General features: G+C 56.0%; 1 protein-coding gene across 6 annotated transcripts in view; it reads left to right on the plus strand.

Moving 5' to 3' along the window:
* PTPRN2 (protein tyrosine phosphatase receptor type N2) overlaps positions 1-18,266 on the plus strand; it is a 606,878-nt gene that overhangs the window by 361,512 nt on the left and 227,100 nt on the right. For all 6 annotated transcript variants that reach the window (XM_070478762.1, XM_070478639.1, XM_070478844.1 and 3 more), the window contains one exon: positions 1,281-1,345. In XM_070478762.1, the coding sequence (XP_070334863.1) occupies positions 1,281-1,345 (65 nt within the window). The remainder of the gene's footprint in view (positions 1-1,280; positions 1,346-18,266) is intronic.

Genomic DNA, 18,266 nt, shown 5'->3' on the forward strand with positions numbered 1-18,266 from the left:
AATGCCTGTCCCTTCTCTGCGGCGACAGTGGCGCACATTTAATTCCATCTTTAGTGCTTTGTGTCCTCAGCCTATTGAAGACTCACTATTATCCCCCCAAAGTAGCCTGTCATTCAATAAAATGCCTCCTTTGTTCGCAGGAGAACATTAAAATCAATTGCTTTATACCCTATCTCTTAAAGAATATCCTCCATTCACGGCTTACCTTTGAGCCGCTGCCCCCTCCCTGCCCTGCCGCCCTCTCCCCAGCTTAGAGCCTCTTAAAGTGCTGGTGCAGTAACCCCCGGGTTTGCATCTGCCTCCCCCAGTGCTCCCATAATTACCTAAATGTAAGAAATAACATTCATTTGTTCAAAGGAAAACTTTCTGCCAGACAAGGGGAGGGCCCCGGAGGCTGGGGAGGTGGCTGTGGCAGGCGCTGTGTGTATCCCTCCGAAAGACAGAATTCCATCACCTAAGATGTGTTTCACAATAAGACTGAAAGTAATTGCTGTTTTCTTGCTATCTCATTCTGCATTAATCACAATTGCAATGCACTCTTCCTTCTTAGGGCTTGCAATAAAATTCTATTTCTTCTGGTTTTCATTTCCAAAATGACATGGGCTTTATCCGAAAGAATATTCCCGCAGAATCGTAAGCCAAGGTCAATTGCCTTGTGACACACTTCCTCTCCAGGAGGTGGGGACCGCGCGCCTGCCGCGGGATTAACTGGGCTTCGTCTCCGGCGGCTAATTGTTTCCAGGGCCCACTCCACTTGGTCTGATACGGAGGGTAATTCATTCTCTGCGTCTTGCTCACTCTAAGTCAGCAGCAAACTAGGACGAGGGCAGTGCTGGAGGTGGCTCCTTAGAGGAGGTTCTGCCAGGGGCAGGAACCAGAGGGGGTGGACAGCTCCCGGAGCGGGTGAGGAAGGCAGAGCCAGGCCCCCCGGCTGGTGAGTCTGTCTGTGAACACAAGCCTCGTGACCAGAACCTACTTCCCAGTCATTACACACCTGCAACCAGCCTGTCGTTCAAACCAAGACTCCGGGCGGCAGGCCTGCCTCCCGTCTCGTCCAGGCTCCATAAGGATGCTGTGAATTTCCTACCACGACATTTTATGGGAGGGACCCACAGCCTGCCCTCAGTGGGGAACCCCCGGCCCGGTCTCCACCCCAGGCTCGTCCCCAGCTCACCTGGGCGGCAGTGACCATGGGGTTGGGCGGCGGGGGGTGGTGCTCAGGTGTCTGGAGAGCGCTCTCCTCTCCTCGCTGACCTCTCACCTCTCCATCTCTCCCGCAGCTGACAACAAAGACAAACTGCAGACCATGTCTGGGCTGCGAGTTCTTCAGGCCGGAGTCGGCACGGTGAGTGACTGCGTGGCCCGGCGCCTGGCAGGCTCGGGCGGGGTCAGCCCGCTGTGCGGGGCGCGGCGGAGGCCGGCGGGCCGGCGGGCTGGCACTCTGGTGGGGGCGGGTGCTTGCGCGTGGTGCCCGGCTCGTGTGACGCTGTTTGGTTGCCTTCGAAACTGTGCTCGATGTCTCGCTGAGAAAACACCAGAGCCTCTGGGAGCGCGACCTCCCTTCCTCGAGGGACTCAGGTGTGAGGTCTGCAGCGGGAAAGGTGTTCTCTTCCCGTGGGAGGGGCCCTTCCGGCTCCCTAGTTAGAGGCCCCGTGGGGCGGGGCGGAGAGAGCAGGGGGCCTGCGGGTCGCCGTAACGCCCGCCGTCGCCGCGCGGGCCTCAGAAGCAGGCACTCGACTGAGCCCTCCATCATCAAGCCCCGCGGCCGTGGCGCCGGCCGGACGGGTCGCCTGCAGTTAATGAAACGTGCGCTCTGCGCCGCGGATGCACCGCCCTGGGGTGGCTGCCCCCGCTCGTGAGTCAGCGGGCCCGGAGCCAGTCTGTGCGCGCGCATCTGAAATCCCTGATTTCACGCCCGCAGCGACAGTAATTAACCGTTAAGGGCGCTTATTTACGCGCTCCTGGCTCAGGGCAAGATGCCTCCACGTGGCCACTCCAAGGCCCATCGGAGCCCTGGCTCTTGAAATAAGAACGTATTTAGCGGCTGCTTCGGCACAGAGGCAGGCTCTGTGCTCCACAGACGGGGGGCCTGCCTCGAAGTCCCTGCGTCCCCAACCTTGGCGATCGGTGACGGGGAGGGGATGCCGGGGGTCTCTTGACCCCCACACCACCCGTAACCCTCGGGGGTGCAGTGACCACTGGCAGGAAGGCAGAGGGTTCGGAGGATCCGAGCCCAGATGGAAGGTTCTGATCCGCGGCTCCCAGCTTCTGCAGGGTGTCCTTCCTGCAGGACGTGCCTGGTGCCCAGTGGTGGAGCGGACCCAGACCGACTCGGGCGAGGGCCCTGGGCGTCGGCTGTCAGAGGGCGCTCAGGCGCTGGGCCCCTCCGTCCTGTGCGGTGGGCGGAGCGTGTTCCTTGGAGGTGGCAGACTGCCCTGGAAGGGGCAGGGGAAGCAGGGTCCAGGTGGGGGTGCGGAGCCGGGGCCGCTGTGTTTCCCAGCAGCGGGGAGCCGGGGGTGGGGGTGTTGCGACTTTGCAGACTACTGACTAGAGGTCGCAGGGACAGGTCTCGGAGGAGGGCGCTGACCGCCGCCCCCTGCTCCTGGTCTGGCCAGGCACACACCCAGCTTGCACGCAGGGCCACCTGTCTGTGATCTGACGCCCGTGTTACAGCTCGGAGACCCGCCCTGCCCCCTGGCCCCCGTCGCCCGTGAGCACCGGGACCCCATGCCCCGTCCTGCCCTCGCGCTCCCCCCCATGGTCATTGCTCCCTGTCTCCTCCTGTTGGCACAAGACGTGCACCGGCGTGTCCAGCTCGTACAATGAAAGCTCCCTGGACACCAGTCTCCCAGCACACTGGCCCTCTCGCCTCCCTGCCACTCGCTGCCTCCTCCTTCCCGAAACCACCCGCAAATGTGCAAAGGCGCCTGGACCCCTCGCACCAGCAGGTCAGCACCTGCTCACTCCTGACACCCAGCCTGGCCCGGCCCCCAGCGTCCCCTGGACGGTACCCGTCCATAGCCCCAGGAGCTCAGTGGTCAGCGGCAGTGGTCACTGTCCTGAGAGTGGCCTCTGGTCCTCCTGGCCTGGCTGCCTGGCCTCCTTCTGAAGCCAGCTTCGCTGAAGGGTCTTCGTATGGGGTCTGTGTGTCCCCGGGGGTCTTCCTGAGGCCACAGCCTCTACGTCGTCCAGTGATGATGACCCCGCCTGGCCCGTTCTCCACACTCCAGGTGCGCACAGACTCCAGCCCTGATTTTCTGTCCTTGGAAACTAGCAAGGGGTCTCCGAGCCTGGGTGAAGCAAGGACCCTAAAGCTCTCCCCACACACACGCCTGGCCCTGCCTCAGAACTGCTCACAGCAGAAATTGGTGACGCGCTGTCTGCGGCCTGGGGGACCCCACAAGGGGAGCCTGAGTTGCTGGCAGCTTGTCTGTGGAGATAACGACCTACACTCGGAGGGGGGTCCCTGCTCATTTCTGGGTGCCCTTCCCACTAGCCGGCAGGGCTCCCGCCTGGAAGGTGGGGGTGCAGGGCAGAGCAGACCCCAGTCCCCCTGCGCTGCTCCTGCAGTTTCATCGTTGCTTGCTTCCTTTCTGCTCCTCAAGTGGCCAGAAGCCTGATCTCACCCTCCGCAGGGGCAGAAAACGGCCGCATCCCAGGGCGTATTCCACCCAGGGACTGAAGCGTGGCCGCGGGTGGCTGTCCTCCCCTGGTTCTCCCCGAGCCCCCCGTGTCTCCTCAGGGCCCCAGGTTTCCGTGGCCCCCGGGGCACTCTGAGCCCAGCTCCCAGGCCCCGTCCTGTTTCATCTGCAGAGGCAGTGCTGCTGTCACCTCTGCGGTTGTCTGAGGTCGCTCTGATGGGTTCTCGGGCCCAGAACCCAGGGCCCAAGTAGCTGGGCCCAATAGAGGGAGGGGCGTGTGCACGCGTGGGTGGGCCCTGGATCGTGGAAACAGGTGCAGGAGGGGCAAGTGGAGATGTGTGTGAGAAGCTAGTGTTTCTTTTTCTAATTTTAATTGCCTTGTGCAGTGTTGAGCCTGATTTTGACGCTTCTGATTTTCCTTGAAATGTATTTGATGTGAAAGTCTCTGCTAATTCCTGACTCTGGAAAGTGGAGCAGAGTCTTGATTCCTAGAAATCTGCCAGCATTTACGGGATGTCTCCCCAGCGCTGCTGATTCAACGTGCGATGACAGATAGCGGAATTAAAGCCTTTTAAGCCAAATGGAAATATCTCAAAACAAAATTTAAAGGCAATGAACAGATTAGAGGGGATGCACACATTCCTGATAGATTGGTGGTATTTTGACATTTTTCAAAATCTAGTTTCTGATTTCTTGAACGTCTTCACATTTTTTCAAGTGAATAAAGTCATGTTTTTTTTTTTTTTTAAGGGAAAATTATGATATTACCAAGAAAAAAAAACTCAAACATTTGGAAGAAAAATCATCTAGATGATTGTCCCCAGGCCAGCATTTCATGAGAGTGGCTTCCGTGGTGTATCTGAAACAAACCGCAGCCTCCTAGTTCTCTAGAATGTCGTAAATGCAATACGATTAGCGATGTAGCTGCCTGCATTTCAGTGGGGCCCCGGCACAGACGCCCTGGCGTAGCCTCGGACGGCGGCCTCACGGCTGAGCCAGACAGGAGGGTGAGCTGCCTCCTCGCAGGTTGTAGGGAAAGGAGGAGGGGTTCTCCTGCACCCCCTGAGGGCCCCCCGCCCTGCAAGTTAAACCGACAAAGACAGGCACGCAGGAGCAAAGCTGCACGTTCACTGATCTGAGCCTCCCAGGGCACGTAGGGAGAGAAGCCCACATTCCTGGGGAGACCAGCTGCCTTCTGGGTCTGGGAGGGCGGGGGCACCGGGGGGCAGGGGGTCTCCGCCGAGGGCGTCTCTCTGGGAGTGGCTGGGCCCACCTCAGGGAGAAGGGTGGGCAGGGCTGGAGCCACCCTCGGCCCCGGGGGTGTGTCGGGGGGCGTGCCCTGGTCCCTGGGCTCGGGGAGCTCTGCCGTCCACCCCCGGTTCAGCCCAGCTGCGCTTCCCTCTCATCAGTCAGTGTTCCGGCTCCTGGGTACGATTTCTGTCCAGAGAAAGGACTTTGCGGCCAAACGCATGTGGGTCCACAGTCCCCGCGAGGCTGTGAACCTGTGATCTGCTCCTCCCTGATGCGTTACCGTGACTCAGCTGTGTGCGCTGCCCACCGTCGTCACGGGAGACCGAGCAGGCGGGAGGGGGCACTCCACGGTGCTTTGAGGAAGCGGCATAGTTTCCCCCAGAAGCGCCCCCAGCGTTGCCGTCTGTGGAAGGATGTGGCTGTTTCAGCGGCTGTTGTGAAAGCCCAGGGTTCAGGGAACCTCTGAGAGGAACTGGGCAGCGCTCACGGCCTGGACTGGTATCGCTCAGCAGCCAGAGAATTGCAGCCGGGCCAGCCCGGGTCACGGGGACTCTCGGGGGGAGGGGGGAGTGGTGAGCCAAGTCCCCAGGGACCCTGTGGCCAGTCCGCTTGGACTTGGGGATGGACTGATGTTGAGGCCCTTTGCCAAGGTGCGAAGAAGGCACGTGGTGCCAACCGCTGCCCTGAGAAGACGGTGGGGCAGAGCCCGTGTGGGCCTTAGGCCACGGGGAAGCTGTCACCCCCGGGGTCACTTCATGTGTGGATGGAGTGGCACCTGCCTTAATCATGCTTAGTAAACACCCAGAGATGAGTGGTCAGTACCCACGGGCATGCAATCGGTACCCACAGGCGTACAGTCAGTACCCACAGGTGTGCAGTCAGTACCCATGGGTGTGCAGTCAGTACCCACGGGTGTGCTGTCAGTACCCACGGGTGTGCAGTCAGTACCCACAGACGTGCAGTCAGTACCCACGGGTGTGCTGTCAGTACCCACGGGTGTGCAGTCAGTACCCACAGGTGTGCAGTCAGTACCCACAGGTGTGCAGTCAGTACCCACAGGTGTGCAGTCAGTACCCACAGGTGTGCAGTCAGTACCCACGGGTGTGCTGTCAGTACCCACGGGTGTGCAGTCAGTACCCACGGGCGTGCTGTCAGTACCCACGGGTGTGCTGTCAGTACCCACAGGCGTGCAATCGGTACCCACAGGCGTACAGTCGGTACCCACAGGCGTGCAGTCAGTACCCACAGGCATGCAGTCAGTACCCACGGGTGTGCAGTCAGTACCCACGGGTGTGCTGTCAGTACCCACGGGTGTGCAGTCAGTACCCACAGACGTGCAGTCAGTACCCACGGGTGTGCTGTCAGTACCCACAGGTGTGCAGTCAGTACCCACGGGTGTGCAGTGAGTACCCACGGGTGTGCAGTCAGTACCCACAGGTGTGCAGTCAGTATCCACAGGTGTGCAGTCAGTACCCACAGGCATGCAGTCGGTACCCACGGGTGTGCAGTCAGTACCCACAGGTGTGCAGTCAGTACCCACGGGTGTGCAGTCAGTACCCACGGGTGTGCTGTCAGTACCCACGGGTGTGCAGTCAGTACCCACAGGCGTGCAGTCAGTACCCACGGGTGTGCAGTCAGTACCCACGGGTGTGCTGTCAGTACCCACGGGTGTGCAGTTGGTACCCACAGGTGTGCAGTCAGTATCCACGGGTGTGCAGTCAGTACCCACGGGTGTGCAGTCAGTACCCACAGGCGTGCAGTCAGTACCCACGGGTGTGCAGTCAGTATCCACAGGTGTGCAGTCAGTACCCACAGGCATGCAGTCGGTACCCACGGGTGTGCAGTCAGTACCCACAGGTGTGCAGTCAGTACCCACGGGTGTGCAGTCAGTACCCACGGGTGTGCTGTCAGTACCCACGGGTGTGCAGTCAGTACCCACAGGCATGCAGTCGGTACCCACGGGTGTGCAGTCAGTACCCACAGGTGTGCAGTCAGTACCCACGGGTGTGCAGTCAGTACCCACGGGTGTGCTGTCAGTACCCACGGGTGTGCAGTCAGTACCCACAGGCGTGCAGTCAGTACCCACGGGTGTGCAGTCAGTACCCACGGGTGTGCTGTCAGTACCCACGGGTGTGCAGTCGGTACCCACAGGTGTGCAGTCAGTACCCACAGGCGTGCAGTCAGTATCCACAGGCGTGCAGTCAGTACCCTCACGTGTGCAGTCAGTACCCATGGTGTGCAGGCAGTACCCACAAGTGCATGGTCGGTACTCACAGTTGCAAGGTGCTCATCACAGAAATGCCTCGTGGCTGTGCTGCCTGGGGACCGGCTCTCCACGGGAGTACCTTCATGGTGATGCAGGAAGCCACGTGGCAGCAGGAGGAGTGGGGGACATGGCAGAGGACCCTGGAGTGCGGAACCCACAGATGCGCTGGGGCTGTCCCAGCACTGATCTGAAGCCTCGTCATTGGACGTGGTTACAGAGGTGGCTGGTGGGCCCTCGTCTCAGATCTCTAATAAAGATCAGAAGCGCCAACAGTCCCACTCGACTCAGGAAGCTGCAGGACGGTGGGGACCTGACAGTTTAAGAAGGTCCTCACTGTCAGTGCGTCCTCACACCCCCAGAAACTTGTCTTATGAGGATAACGCGCCAGGCAAGACAATGAAGGGCTTCCCTGGTGGCTCAGCTGGTAAAGGATCTGCCTGCAATGCGGGAGACCTGCGTTCAATCTCTCGGTCGGGAAGGTCCCCTGGAGAAGGGAAAGGCTACCCACTCCAGTATTCTGGCCTGGAGAATTCCATGGACTGTATAGTCCATAGGGTGGCAAAGAGTCAGACACAACTGAGCGACTTTCACTAAGAAAAATAAAAATGCAGAGCTTTGGAAATACCAAAACTGACCTAAGTATAAAACCCCAGGAAGGTCATTAATTATGTCATATTATTTCATGTAAATTGTCGCGACAGCTGTGAACGTCAGCTCGGCTGTGGAAACTGTGGAAACTGCCCACGGACTCGGGCTGGGGGAGCATGTGCAGATGTGACTTCACCCCAGAACGGTCGGATCATGGGCCAGTTCTCTCCTTTTCTAAAATCTCCATCAGTATCATTTGTGGCTTTTTATTCTTATTTTGCCATGATTGTAGATTCACAGGAGGTTGCGTGGAGGGCACAGAGATACCGTGTATACTTCCCGGGTGCCACACCGCGCTGGCTGCACCCATGTCATTACAGGATGAGAGTCGAACCAGGAGATGGGTATCGGTGCAATGTGTGTGTAGGTGTTTGTCGTTTTGTCTTTGATACCATTTCTTGAAGTTCTAGTAAAGGAAAAGCTCACAACGGAAGGAACTGAATACGTGTTTGCTTTTAAATAAGTGAGGACGCAAGAGGAAACACCGCGTGTGAGCTGGGCGTGGCTCCCAGGTTGCAAGGAGGGCATTCCAGGCAACTCGAGTCCTCGCACACTCGTATCTGTGGTACGGTATATTAATACAGACACTCGGGCAGGACGTGGTAAGTGGTCACAAATGTCCTGGGTTTAGACCGAGGCCCGTGTTTGCAAACTCAAGGGGAAGCACCCTGGGGGTGTGTGGACGGCAAAGGGCGGAGTGGCCTGCAGGGACCGCACCTAGGCCCAGGCAGGTGGGGAGCCGTGACAGGTGGCACTGGGGCGTGGGTCTTGTGAGACAGGAGGAGCTGCAGGCTCCAGAGTGCACATTTGAGGATGAGTGCTGACACGATAAATCAGACAGACGCGTAGGAGCCGGCAGGCTGCCTTGGGTAAAGACTGTGAGCTGAGTTTGAGACGATGCTGGGTGTTGGCAGGCTGCCGCTGGACCCTGAAGACTTCAGGGCTGCTTGGCGGGGCCGCTCTCACCCCCACGGCTCCCCCACCCTGTCCGGCTGCAACCAGAGGCTGGAAGGGGGACCCTGGCAGCCACCGGGGGCTCGGGTGTCCTGGGCTGCTGGGGGCCCTGCCCTGTGCCCGTCCTCGTGGGCTCTGGTTCCTCAGGTTATATTCTTGTGCCTGTCACTCAATTTTTATTCTAATCTGTGTTTCCGGGTGGAGAAAGTTGATTTTCTTTCTCTCAAAGTGTAGAATGTGTGTCATCCCAAGAAAGGCTTCTTTAGCTTTGTAAATATTCCTATTTATGTTTGAAAAAGAAAATCTGCATAAAGTTGCATTAAAACATTTGCCACGGTCTGTCCAGGCTGCCCTGAGAATTCCCGTGCTGGGCTGAGGGGTCGGTGTCAGAGGTCAGAGTTCAGGGGCGGCCGCGTGGTCCCCGCCGTGATGACGGGTCCCCAACTCTGCTGGCTGGGCCCCTCGGAGCTCAGCACAGCCTCCCGCACGCAGCCTTAACCAGGGCTCCTCACACTAATTTCTTATTTCTCAAAATTGACGAGAATCAGACGAAAATCTGTTCAATATGATTAACTGCATTTGATATGGTGGCAAATATGAGTTTAGTGTGAACCGGCATCCTTTCCCTCCGAGGTGCTGTATGAAGTCGCCGTCACGTGGGCCCACAGGGTCTTTTCAGTACTTTCTGGGGTTTAAAGCAGGCGAGGTGCCATGTGATGAGGCAGTTGCCGTGGTGACACATTCAGTTTTGATGCAGCGTCAGGGTAAGCAGTCACGTAAGATGGAGTGCGTAGGGTCTGCCAGTGGCACCCCCACCATCCTGGTCTGACATGTCAGCCGCGTTGCTGTAGAAAGTGCCTGGCGCGTGTCTCCCTGCCGGGCCGCGCTGGGGTCCAGCTGGGGCCGGGTGGCTGTCCCTCTGGGACGCGGGAACGGGCGTCTCTCTGCGGTCCATGAGCTGCTTCCAGTCTTCCTCCCCGGAGCCGGGCAGCCTGGCTCAGAAGGCAGTGCTCACGTCAAGCTGAGGTCTGCAGACCCTCAGAAGAGCCCCTGGAACGCAGTGCTCCAGAAGCCCGCTTTTGATCCTCAGCCCCAGGACTTGGAATTGCTGAGAGAGTGAAGACCACTGGAGGGGGGCGCACAGAGCACCCCAGCCTCGTTCAGGCCAGCGGCCGTGTGGCCGGGCTCAGCCCCCAGGAGACGAGTGTCCGTGGTGCCCAGACACCCACCCTGCCGGGCGGAGGCAGGCGACCCCCAGGTGGGAAGCCTGGCACGGGGGATTGAGGTTGGAAGCGCCATTCCAGGCATCACCTCCAGAGGCCGAGCCTCGGTCCCTGAATCCAGCCTTGCCTTGAAATTAGAAATGCCCTGAGCTCCGCCTTTTAGGTGAAGGGCCCCTGAGGCTCCCATCGCTTGGAAATGTGTCTGCTGAAGGGTCAGCCCCAGGCCTGGCTTCTGGTCTCCCGCCCACAGACACGGGTCCTCCAGGGGCCCCCACACCCGCTGCCCCCAGAGTCCCCACCCGAAACGCCGTGGGGGAGACGAGTCCTGAGGGCATCACTTGGTGGGGAACCTGGGCTCAGGCCGACCCTGGTGACCTCCCTGAACTGCACTCCTCTGTAAAGCTTGCGTCCCGAAGTCCTGGGAGTCAGGACCCCGCTCTGTCCGTCCTGGGCGGACATGGTTCCCCCGAGGCAGGCTGGTGGTGCTTGCCTTCTGCTGCCCCCACCCAGATCAGCGCTTTCACAGCCTCCCTCCCTCCCCAGGGATCCCAGGGCTGGGGGTGGCGGGGAGCTGCTCTGAGTGGATGGCTGCTCCGCCGTGAGGGACCCGTCCCCTGCCTCTGACCGTCCCCTCCAGGGTGCTCCCCAGGCTGTGCTGGGTCACGTGAGCTCAAGCCGGTCCCCCCACTTATGCGAGCTCACCGCCCGGTGCCTCCAGCTTGTGGTCTGACGCTCCGCGGCAGCTCAGTCACCCCTGGTCAGGGCAGAGTGACCGCGAGCTCCGGGCAGCAGGTGGACGCCCGCCTGGGCACGTTCGGTCTTTAACTGTGAATATCCCAGGCCGCGTCTCCATGGCGACGGGTGTGCAGCCCTTAATTGCTGATTTGAATACTTCCCCTCTGCTTTATCCGTGAGTTCAAAAAAAAAGGCTGTGTTCACCCATATGAAGTAATTAGTAATCAATGTAACACTAAATATAATCAAACACCAAATTTAAAACAATCTCACGTCAAAACAGAAATGCAGCCAGCGCCACACTGGCAACCACAGCGTGGGCCTGCTCTGTCGAGCTGGCCCACGGCTCCCCTGCAGTGAGGAAGGGACCCCCACGCGGGTGTCCGCCAGGGCCGGAACCCTTCCTCAGGGTGTCCGGGCCCAGCCAGGCTGTTTCCCAGCCATGTGTGGACCCACATCTGAGCAGAAGGGCAGCTGGTGCTGGAGCCGCAGTCCCGGACCAGGGCTCGGTCCTGAAAGCATCCAAGGAGGTCAGAAGTCCTGTGGCCCCAGCGGGACCACCCTCCCTTTACCTGGCCCCCCAGAGCCCCGGGTGCAGGGCTGCTCCCTGCGTGGCTCCACCCAGGCCCTGAGCTCATCCAAAACCCCGCCCTCGCTGGGGCCACAGGTCCTCTGACGTCCCTGCGCCCCCACGTGGGACGTTCATCCCTCTGCGGGACCAGCCTCCTGACCTGCCCCGTCCGGGGCCTCCCTGGCTGGCAGGTACCTCCTGCTGCCCGCAGTCTCTCTCCCAGACCGTGGGCACCTCTGACCCGGTGTCGGGTCCCAGGGCTGAAGTGGTAACAAAGCTCTGCAGGCCGGGGCTGCAGACACAGTGTCCTCTCCCGGCTCTGAGCCCAGAACTGAGCCCGGACGGTGCGGGGCTGCGTGACCTGGGGGCTCCCAGAGAGGCTGCTTCCCGCCTCGTCCCGCACCTGAGGCTGCCCCGTCCTCAGCCGCCTCCTCCAGCCTCTGCCCCACCGCCTCACCGCCTCCCCGGGGGTCTCCCCTTAGGAGGACTGGGCCACCCTGCCCCCGAGTGCCCTCGCTTCCCTGGATCACCCCCACAAAGACCCCACGGCCAGGGAGGCTCCCTCCCAGGACCAGGACGGAGGAGATGCACACAGCTTTCGGGGAGACAGTTTGCCCTCAACACCCGAAAATCACAGACGTCATCCAAGCGCCGGGAGCGACTGTCTGCTGACCCCACAACTGAATCTCTCTCCTTTCAGGGTTAAGGTGCCTTGCTCACCTGGCTGGTAAATGGAGTTCACCTCTCCAGCCGATTCAGGGTCAGGTGTGAGTGAATGGACCTCGGGCTACATGGGGTGCCCTGCTCCCCAGGCCCTGTGCACTCACACACAAGCACACGCGTGTGCACACACGCGTGTGTGTGAACACACACTCCCCAGCTCCCCGCCCCTCACCGCCCCGTCTGACTGGTGTGAACTACGGTGGAGGAACCGGGGCTGGAGAACTGGACTGAACGACTGTCTATACCCAGGGCTGGAGCTGTGATTGATCTCCCCTGTCCTGAGAAGCGCATGGAAATGTTCACTTGTAGACCTTTCTGATAATTGCACACTTCAGAGAAAACATGAAACGTAAAGAGTCTCATTTGTTATTTGTCATTAAATTAGTTAATTCTCGCTGTCTTGTCACGGTATATTTTTCTCAAGGTTCTTGAAAGTTGAAATCCCTGACGTACTTCTCGAGGCACAGGACACCCGCTGTGCTCCATAAATAGGATGTATTTTAAAGCGAGGTTAACTGCACGTATAAAATTTTTAGCTGCAGGGGTCATGAGACGAGCTGCTGTTGTTTAGTCGCTAAGTCGTGTCTGACTCGGTGACCCCATGGGCTGCAGTGCACCAGGATTCCCTGTCCTTCACCATCTCCCGGAATTTGCTCAGATCCGTGTCCACCGAGTCGGTGACGCCATCCAACCATCTCACCCTCTGTTGCCCCCTTCTCCTCCTGCCTTCAGTCTTTCCCGGCATCAGGGTCTTCTCCAGTGAGTCGGCTCTTCGCATCAGGGGCTAAAGTATTGGAGCTTAAGCTTCAGGATCAGTCCTTCCAGTGAATATTCAGGGTTGATTTCCTTCAGGATTGACGGGTTTGATCTCCTTGCTGTCCAAGGGAGACAAGTGTAAAACCTGAGCTTCCCAACTTCTGGATAAGCTGTGGGGTGGGGTGGGGTGGGCAGGGACCGAGCTTGGCTCCTAGAATGAGGCAGTGGTCCTGCCACCCCCAGGGCCCCCCGGATGCACCTGGACAGAGCCTAGGGGCTGTCCTGCTGACACTGGGACAGCCCTTCCTGTCTGCGTCTTACGTGTGGTCACTCTTCGGGGGTCCCCAGGACAGCAGGTGTAGGGAGAGCCCCTCCCTGGGATGATGGCACCCGGTCACTCGGGAGGGGGGCACCAGACTCTCAATCGGCAGTCTGCACAGACCTCACCTCTTGTTCGTGAGGAAGGAAGGATGTTTTCAGAGGTGAGTCAGGCTTCTGCGAGTGTAAACTGTGAGCCACAGCTCTGGTTTTGAGTGAGGCATAAAGCAAAAAGAAATTTTATAAGAGGTCTCCTTCCCTTGACAAGCACTGGACTTCACCCAGCAGTAAACACTTCTAACTCTTCTGTTCCTGGGGCGACACTGCCTGCAGTGGAAGGGAAGGGTGGCTGGGGTGAGTGTCTCCACGCTGATGCACTGGTTTCCTGGGGCTGCCTCGAGGGGTCCTGTGGTCAGGTGTCCTGGGAGCTGGGATCTGACACCCAGTCGTCCTTCCCAAGGCCTCTCTCCTTGACATGTGGACACTGCTGCCCCCATGTCCTCACATCATGCCCCATGCGTGGCTGAGTTGTGATCGCTTCCTCTTATAAGGACCCCAGTCACACTAGATCATAACCCACCCATAGGACCTCATTTTACCTTAATTATCTCCTCAAAGTCTCATCTCCAAATACGGTTAGACCCTCGGGTCCTGGGGTCAAGACTCAGCCCCCAACACTGACCCATAGTCAACTCTGTCCTGCTGGTGTCTCATTAAACTCAATATCGCCTGGACGAGTCGGCTTCTAAGAAATGTCCCTGTCTGATGCTCTACACCATGCCAGACAATAAATGAAAAAGTGAAGAAGTCTACGTGCCAATCATGGAGATAAGCACAGACAAATACAATGCACTGTGGATGACTGGAAGCATGTGAGATGGTCTTGCCCAGAGCTCCACCAGATCCGTGGTTTGACCTGGGACCCCAGTCGTCGCAACAAGGTAACAGCAAGCTACCTTGCAAGGTAGCTTGCGAGCTTTAGTTACTCAGCCCTGTACAACTCTTTGCGACCCCATGGAGTGGAATCCACCAGGCTCCTCCGTCCATCAGATTCTCCAGGCAAAAATACTGGAGTGGGTTGCCATTACCTTCTCCAGGGGATCTTCCTGGCCCAGGGATTGAACCTGGGTCTCCTGCATTGTAGGCAGATTCTTTACCTTCTGAGCCACCAGGGAAGCCCAACAGATACCTTATTGGAGTACAAAAATTAAGAGCAAAGACTAACAGAGTTTTGCCAAGAGACCTCACTGGTCATAGCAAACACCCTCTTCCAACAACACAAAAGATGACTTTACCCATGGACATCACCACACAGTCAATACCAAAATCAGATTGATTATATTCTTTGCAGCCACAAATGGAGAAGCTCTGTACAGTCAGCAAAAACAAGACCAGGAGTTGACGGTGGCTCAGATCATGAACTCCATATTGCAAAATTCAGACTTAAATTGAGAAAGTAGGGAAAAGCACTAGACCATTCAGGTATGACTTAAATCAAATCTGTTAACAATTATACAGTGGAGGTGACAAATAGATTCAAGGGATTAGATCTGATAAAGTGCCTGAAAGAACTATGGAAAGAAGTTTGTAACATTGTACAGGAGACGGTGATCAACACCATCCCCAAGAAAAAGAAACGCAAAAAGGCAAAAGGGTTGTCTGAGGAGGCCTTACAAATAGCTAAGAAGAGAAGCCAAAGGCAAAGGAGAAAAGAAAAGATATCCATCTGAATGCAGAGTTCCAAAGAATAGCAAGGAGAGATAAGAAAGCCTTCCTCAGTGATCAATGCAAAGAAATAGAGGAAAACAATAGAATGGGAAAGACTAGAGACCTCTTCAAGAAAGTTAGAGATACCAAGGGAACATCTCGTGCACAGGTGAGCACAATAAAGGACAGAAATGGTATGGACCTAACAGAAGCAGAAGATATTAAGAAGAGGTGGCAAGAATACACAGCTAGAAAAAAGATCTTCACGACCTGGATAACCATGATGGCGTGATCACTCACCTAGAGCCAGACATCCTGGAGTGCAAAGTCAAGTGAGCCTTAGGAAGCATCACTATGAACAAAGCTAGTGGAGGTGGTGGAATTCCAGTTGAGCTATTTCAAATCCTAAAAGATGATGCTGTCAAAGTGCTGCACTCAATATGCCAGCCAATTTTGAAAACAGCAGTGACCACAGAACTGGATAAGGTCAGTTTTCATTCCAATCCCAAAGAAAGGCAATGCCAAAGAATGCTCAAACTACTGCACAATTGCACTCATCTCACACACTAGTAAAGTAATGCTTCAAATTCTCCAAGCCAGGCTTCAACAGTATGTGAACCGAAAACTTCCAGATATTCAAGCTGGATTTAGAAAAGGCAGAGGAACAGAGATCAAATTGCCAACATCTGTTGGATCATAGAAAAAGCAAGAAAATTCCAGAAAAACATCTGCTTCTGCTTTATTGGCTACACCAAAGCCTTTGACTGTGTGGATCACAACAAACGGGAAAATTCTTCAAGAGATGGGAACACCAGACCACCTTACCTGCCTCCTGAGAAATCTGTATGCAGGTCAAGAAGCAACAGTTAGAACTGGACATGGAATAATGGATTGGTTCCAAATTGGGAAAGAAGTACATCAAGGCTGTGTATGGTCACCTTGCTTATTTAACTTATATCCAGAGTACATCATGCAGAATGCTGGGCTGGATGAAGCACAAGCTGGAATCAAGATTGCTGGGAGGAAGAACAATAACCTCAGATATGCAAGTGACACCACTCTTATGACAGAAAGCAAAGAGGAAGGAACTGAAAAGCCTCTTGATGAAAGTGAAAGAAGAGAGTGAAATGGCTGACTTATAACAGCATTCAAAAAATGAAGATCATGGCATCGGGTCCCATCACTTCATGGCAAATAGATGGGGAAACAATGGGAACAGTGACAGATTTTATTTTCTTGGGCTCCAAAATCACTGCACATGCTGACTGTAGCCATGAAATTAAAAAGATGCTTGTTCCTTGAAAGAAAAGTTATGACAAACCTAGACAGCATATTTAAAAGCAGAGACATTACTTTACTGGCAAAGGTCCAAATAGTCAGAGCTATGGTTTTTTCAGTGTTCATGTATGGATGTGAGAGTTGGACTATAAAGAAAGGTGAGTGCTGAAGAATTGATGCTTTTGAACTGTGGTGTTGGAGAAGACTCTTGAGAGTCCCTTGGACTGCAAGGAGATCCAACCAGTCAATCCTAAAGAAAATCGGTCCTGAATGTTCATTGGAAGGACTGATGTTGAAGCTGAAACTCCAATACTTTGGCCACCTGATGGAAAGAACTGGCTCATTTAAAAAGACCCTGATGCTGGGAAGGATTGAGAGCAGGAGGAGAAGGGGACGACAGAGGATGAGATGGTTGGATGGCATCACTGACTCAGTGGACGTGAGTTTGAGCAAGCTCCGGGAGTTGGTGATGGACAGGGAGGCCTGGTGTGCTGCAGTCCATGTGGTCACAAAGAGTTGAACACGACTGAGTGAGTGAACTGACTGAACCCTCTGGTGCAAATAAATGACCATCCCATGGGTGTTCAGTGGGGAGGACTGGCCATGCTCACCACTGACCGGGCGCCACCCCCCAATTTTGCAGGGCAGGCATGTCTCAGGATGTGAGGACCGGTGAGTGACGAAGACACAACACTCCCTTCCTGGGGAGGGGAGGGGGGCGGAGTGCTCCCTGACACTGAGACGGTTTCTGCTGTGCTGCCGTTCTGTTCCTCTGGCGAATGAGGGCCAGGGAGTGACGAAGACACAACACTCCCTTCTTGGGGAGGGGGGGGAGGCGGAGTGACCCCTGACACTGAGACGGTTTCTGCTGTGGTGCCGTTCTGTTCCTCTGGTGAATGAGGACCAGGGAGTGATGAAGACACAACACTCCCTTCCTGGGGAGGGGAGGGGGGTGGAGTGACCCCTGACACTGAGATGGTTTCTGCTGTGTTGTGTTCTATTCCTCTGGTGAAGGGCGTCTTTCTGTGACTTGCTGTCCTCTGGGCCTACAGCAGGTAGGCGACAATTTATTTTAGGATTTACTTAGAAATATCCGTGATGTTGCCTTCGGCAGCAACATTAAACGGCCTGCTTGTTAAACTGCTAATTTATGGATCTTCTCTAAGTAAATGCAAACAAAGCCCTGCTAATGTACAATGTTCAATTTTTAATTTCCAGTCCATCTTAGATTATAGGACTAAAAACAATATTTAATCCCTCGTTAACACATGAATAAGCGGAAGCTGTCATTTTCAACCAGACGATAACGGGATTATCTCAAGAACTGTCAGTTTATGTGAAAACATTATGTTGCCCAAATTTTCATAAAAATTAGTGGTGGATAATATTCAAGAACAGAGCAATGGAAGGAGGAAAGTCTGCATCCATGGTAATAAATATTCATATTTGTCTGCTCAGGAGATGAAAATCTAATCAAGGGACTATTGATGCACTGGCTTTTTTTTTTTTTAAACCAAGACTTTTCATCTAAATTGGGTTTGATATGGAAATTCCTCTCACTGGAGTCTCCCAGGCCATGAGCACTCGGGGCTCAGGGATGGGGTGTCCGCCGGGTCAGGTGTGGCCCCTGGAGACCAGCTCTCCCTGCGTGGCGGGCCTTAGCAGTGGGTCAGCTCACTGACCCGGCATCCTCTGCATTGTGTGTGTGTTGGGGGGGGGGGCGCCACACTGGGCCCTCCCTCCTTTTTTTTTTTAAGGAAAAACTACATAATCTCGTGCCAGTTAACTCTAAGCTTCTGCAGGGTTAAAATTGGGTCTTTGCTTTTTTGACAATTACCATAAATCAGAAGACACTCTGCATGAAGCTTAATGAAATATGTATGATTTTAAGAGAAAAGATGGTGACTGCAGGACACTGTGCGTGTGTGTTCCGGTGACCGTCGCGACCCGTCAGCAGCTGTGAGAACACCGCGTGGACCAGCCACTGGTCAGTGAGCGCCAACACGGCGGGCCACACGGGGGCGCTGGCCCCTCGACGTGCCTGGCCTCCCCACGTCGGGGCGTCCAGGCCTCTAAGGGTGGACCCCCGAGCTTGGGCCGCCCTTAGACTCAGGCCACCAGGAAAGCAGAGCCGTCGCTAGTTCACACTCATCAACCCAAGCAGGCCGGAAAAGGGCTGGTGGCTTCAGCCTCAG

The sequence above is a fragment of the Odocoileus virginianus genome, chromosome 1 (genome assembly GCF_023699985.2).
Source record: "Odocoileus virginianus isolate 20LAN1187 ecotype Illinois chromosome 1, Ovbor_1.2, whole genome shotgun sequence".
Lineage (NCBI taxonomy): Eukaryota > Metazoa > Chordata > Mammalia > Artiodactyla > Cervidae > Odocoileus > Odocoileus virginianus.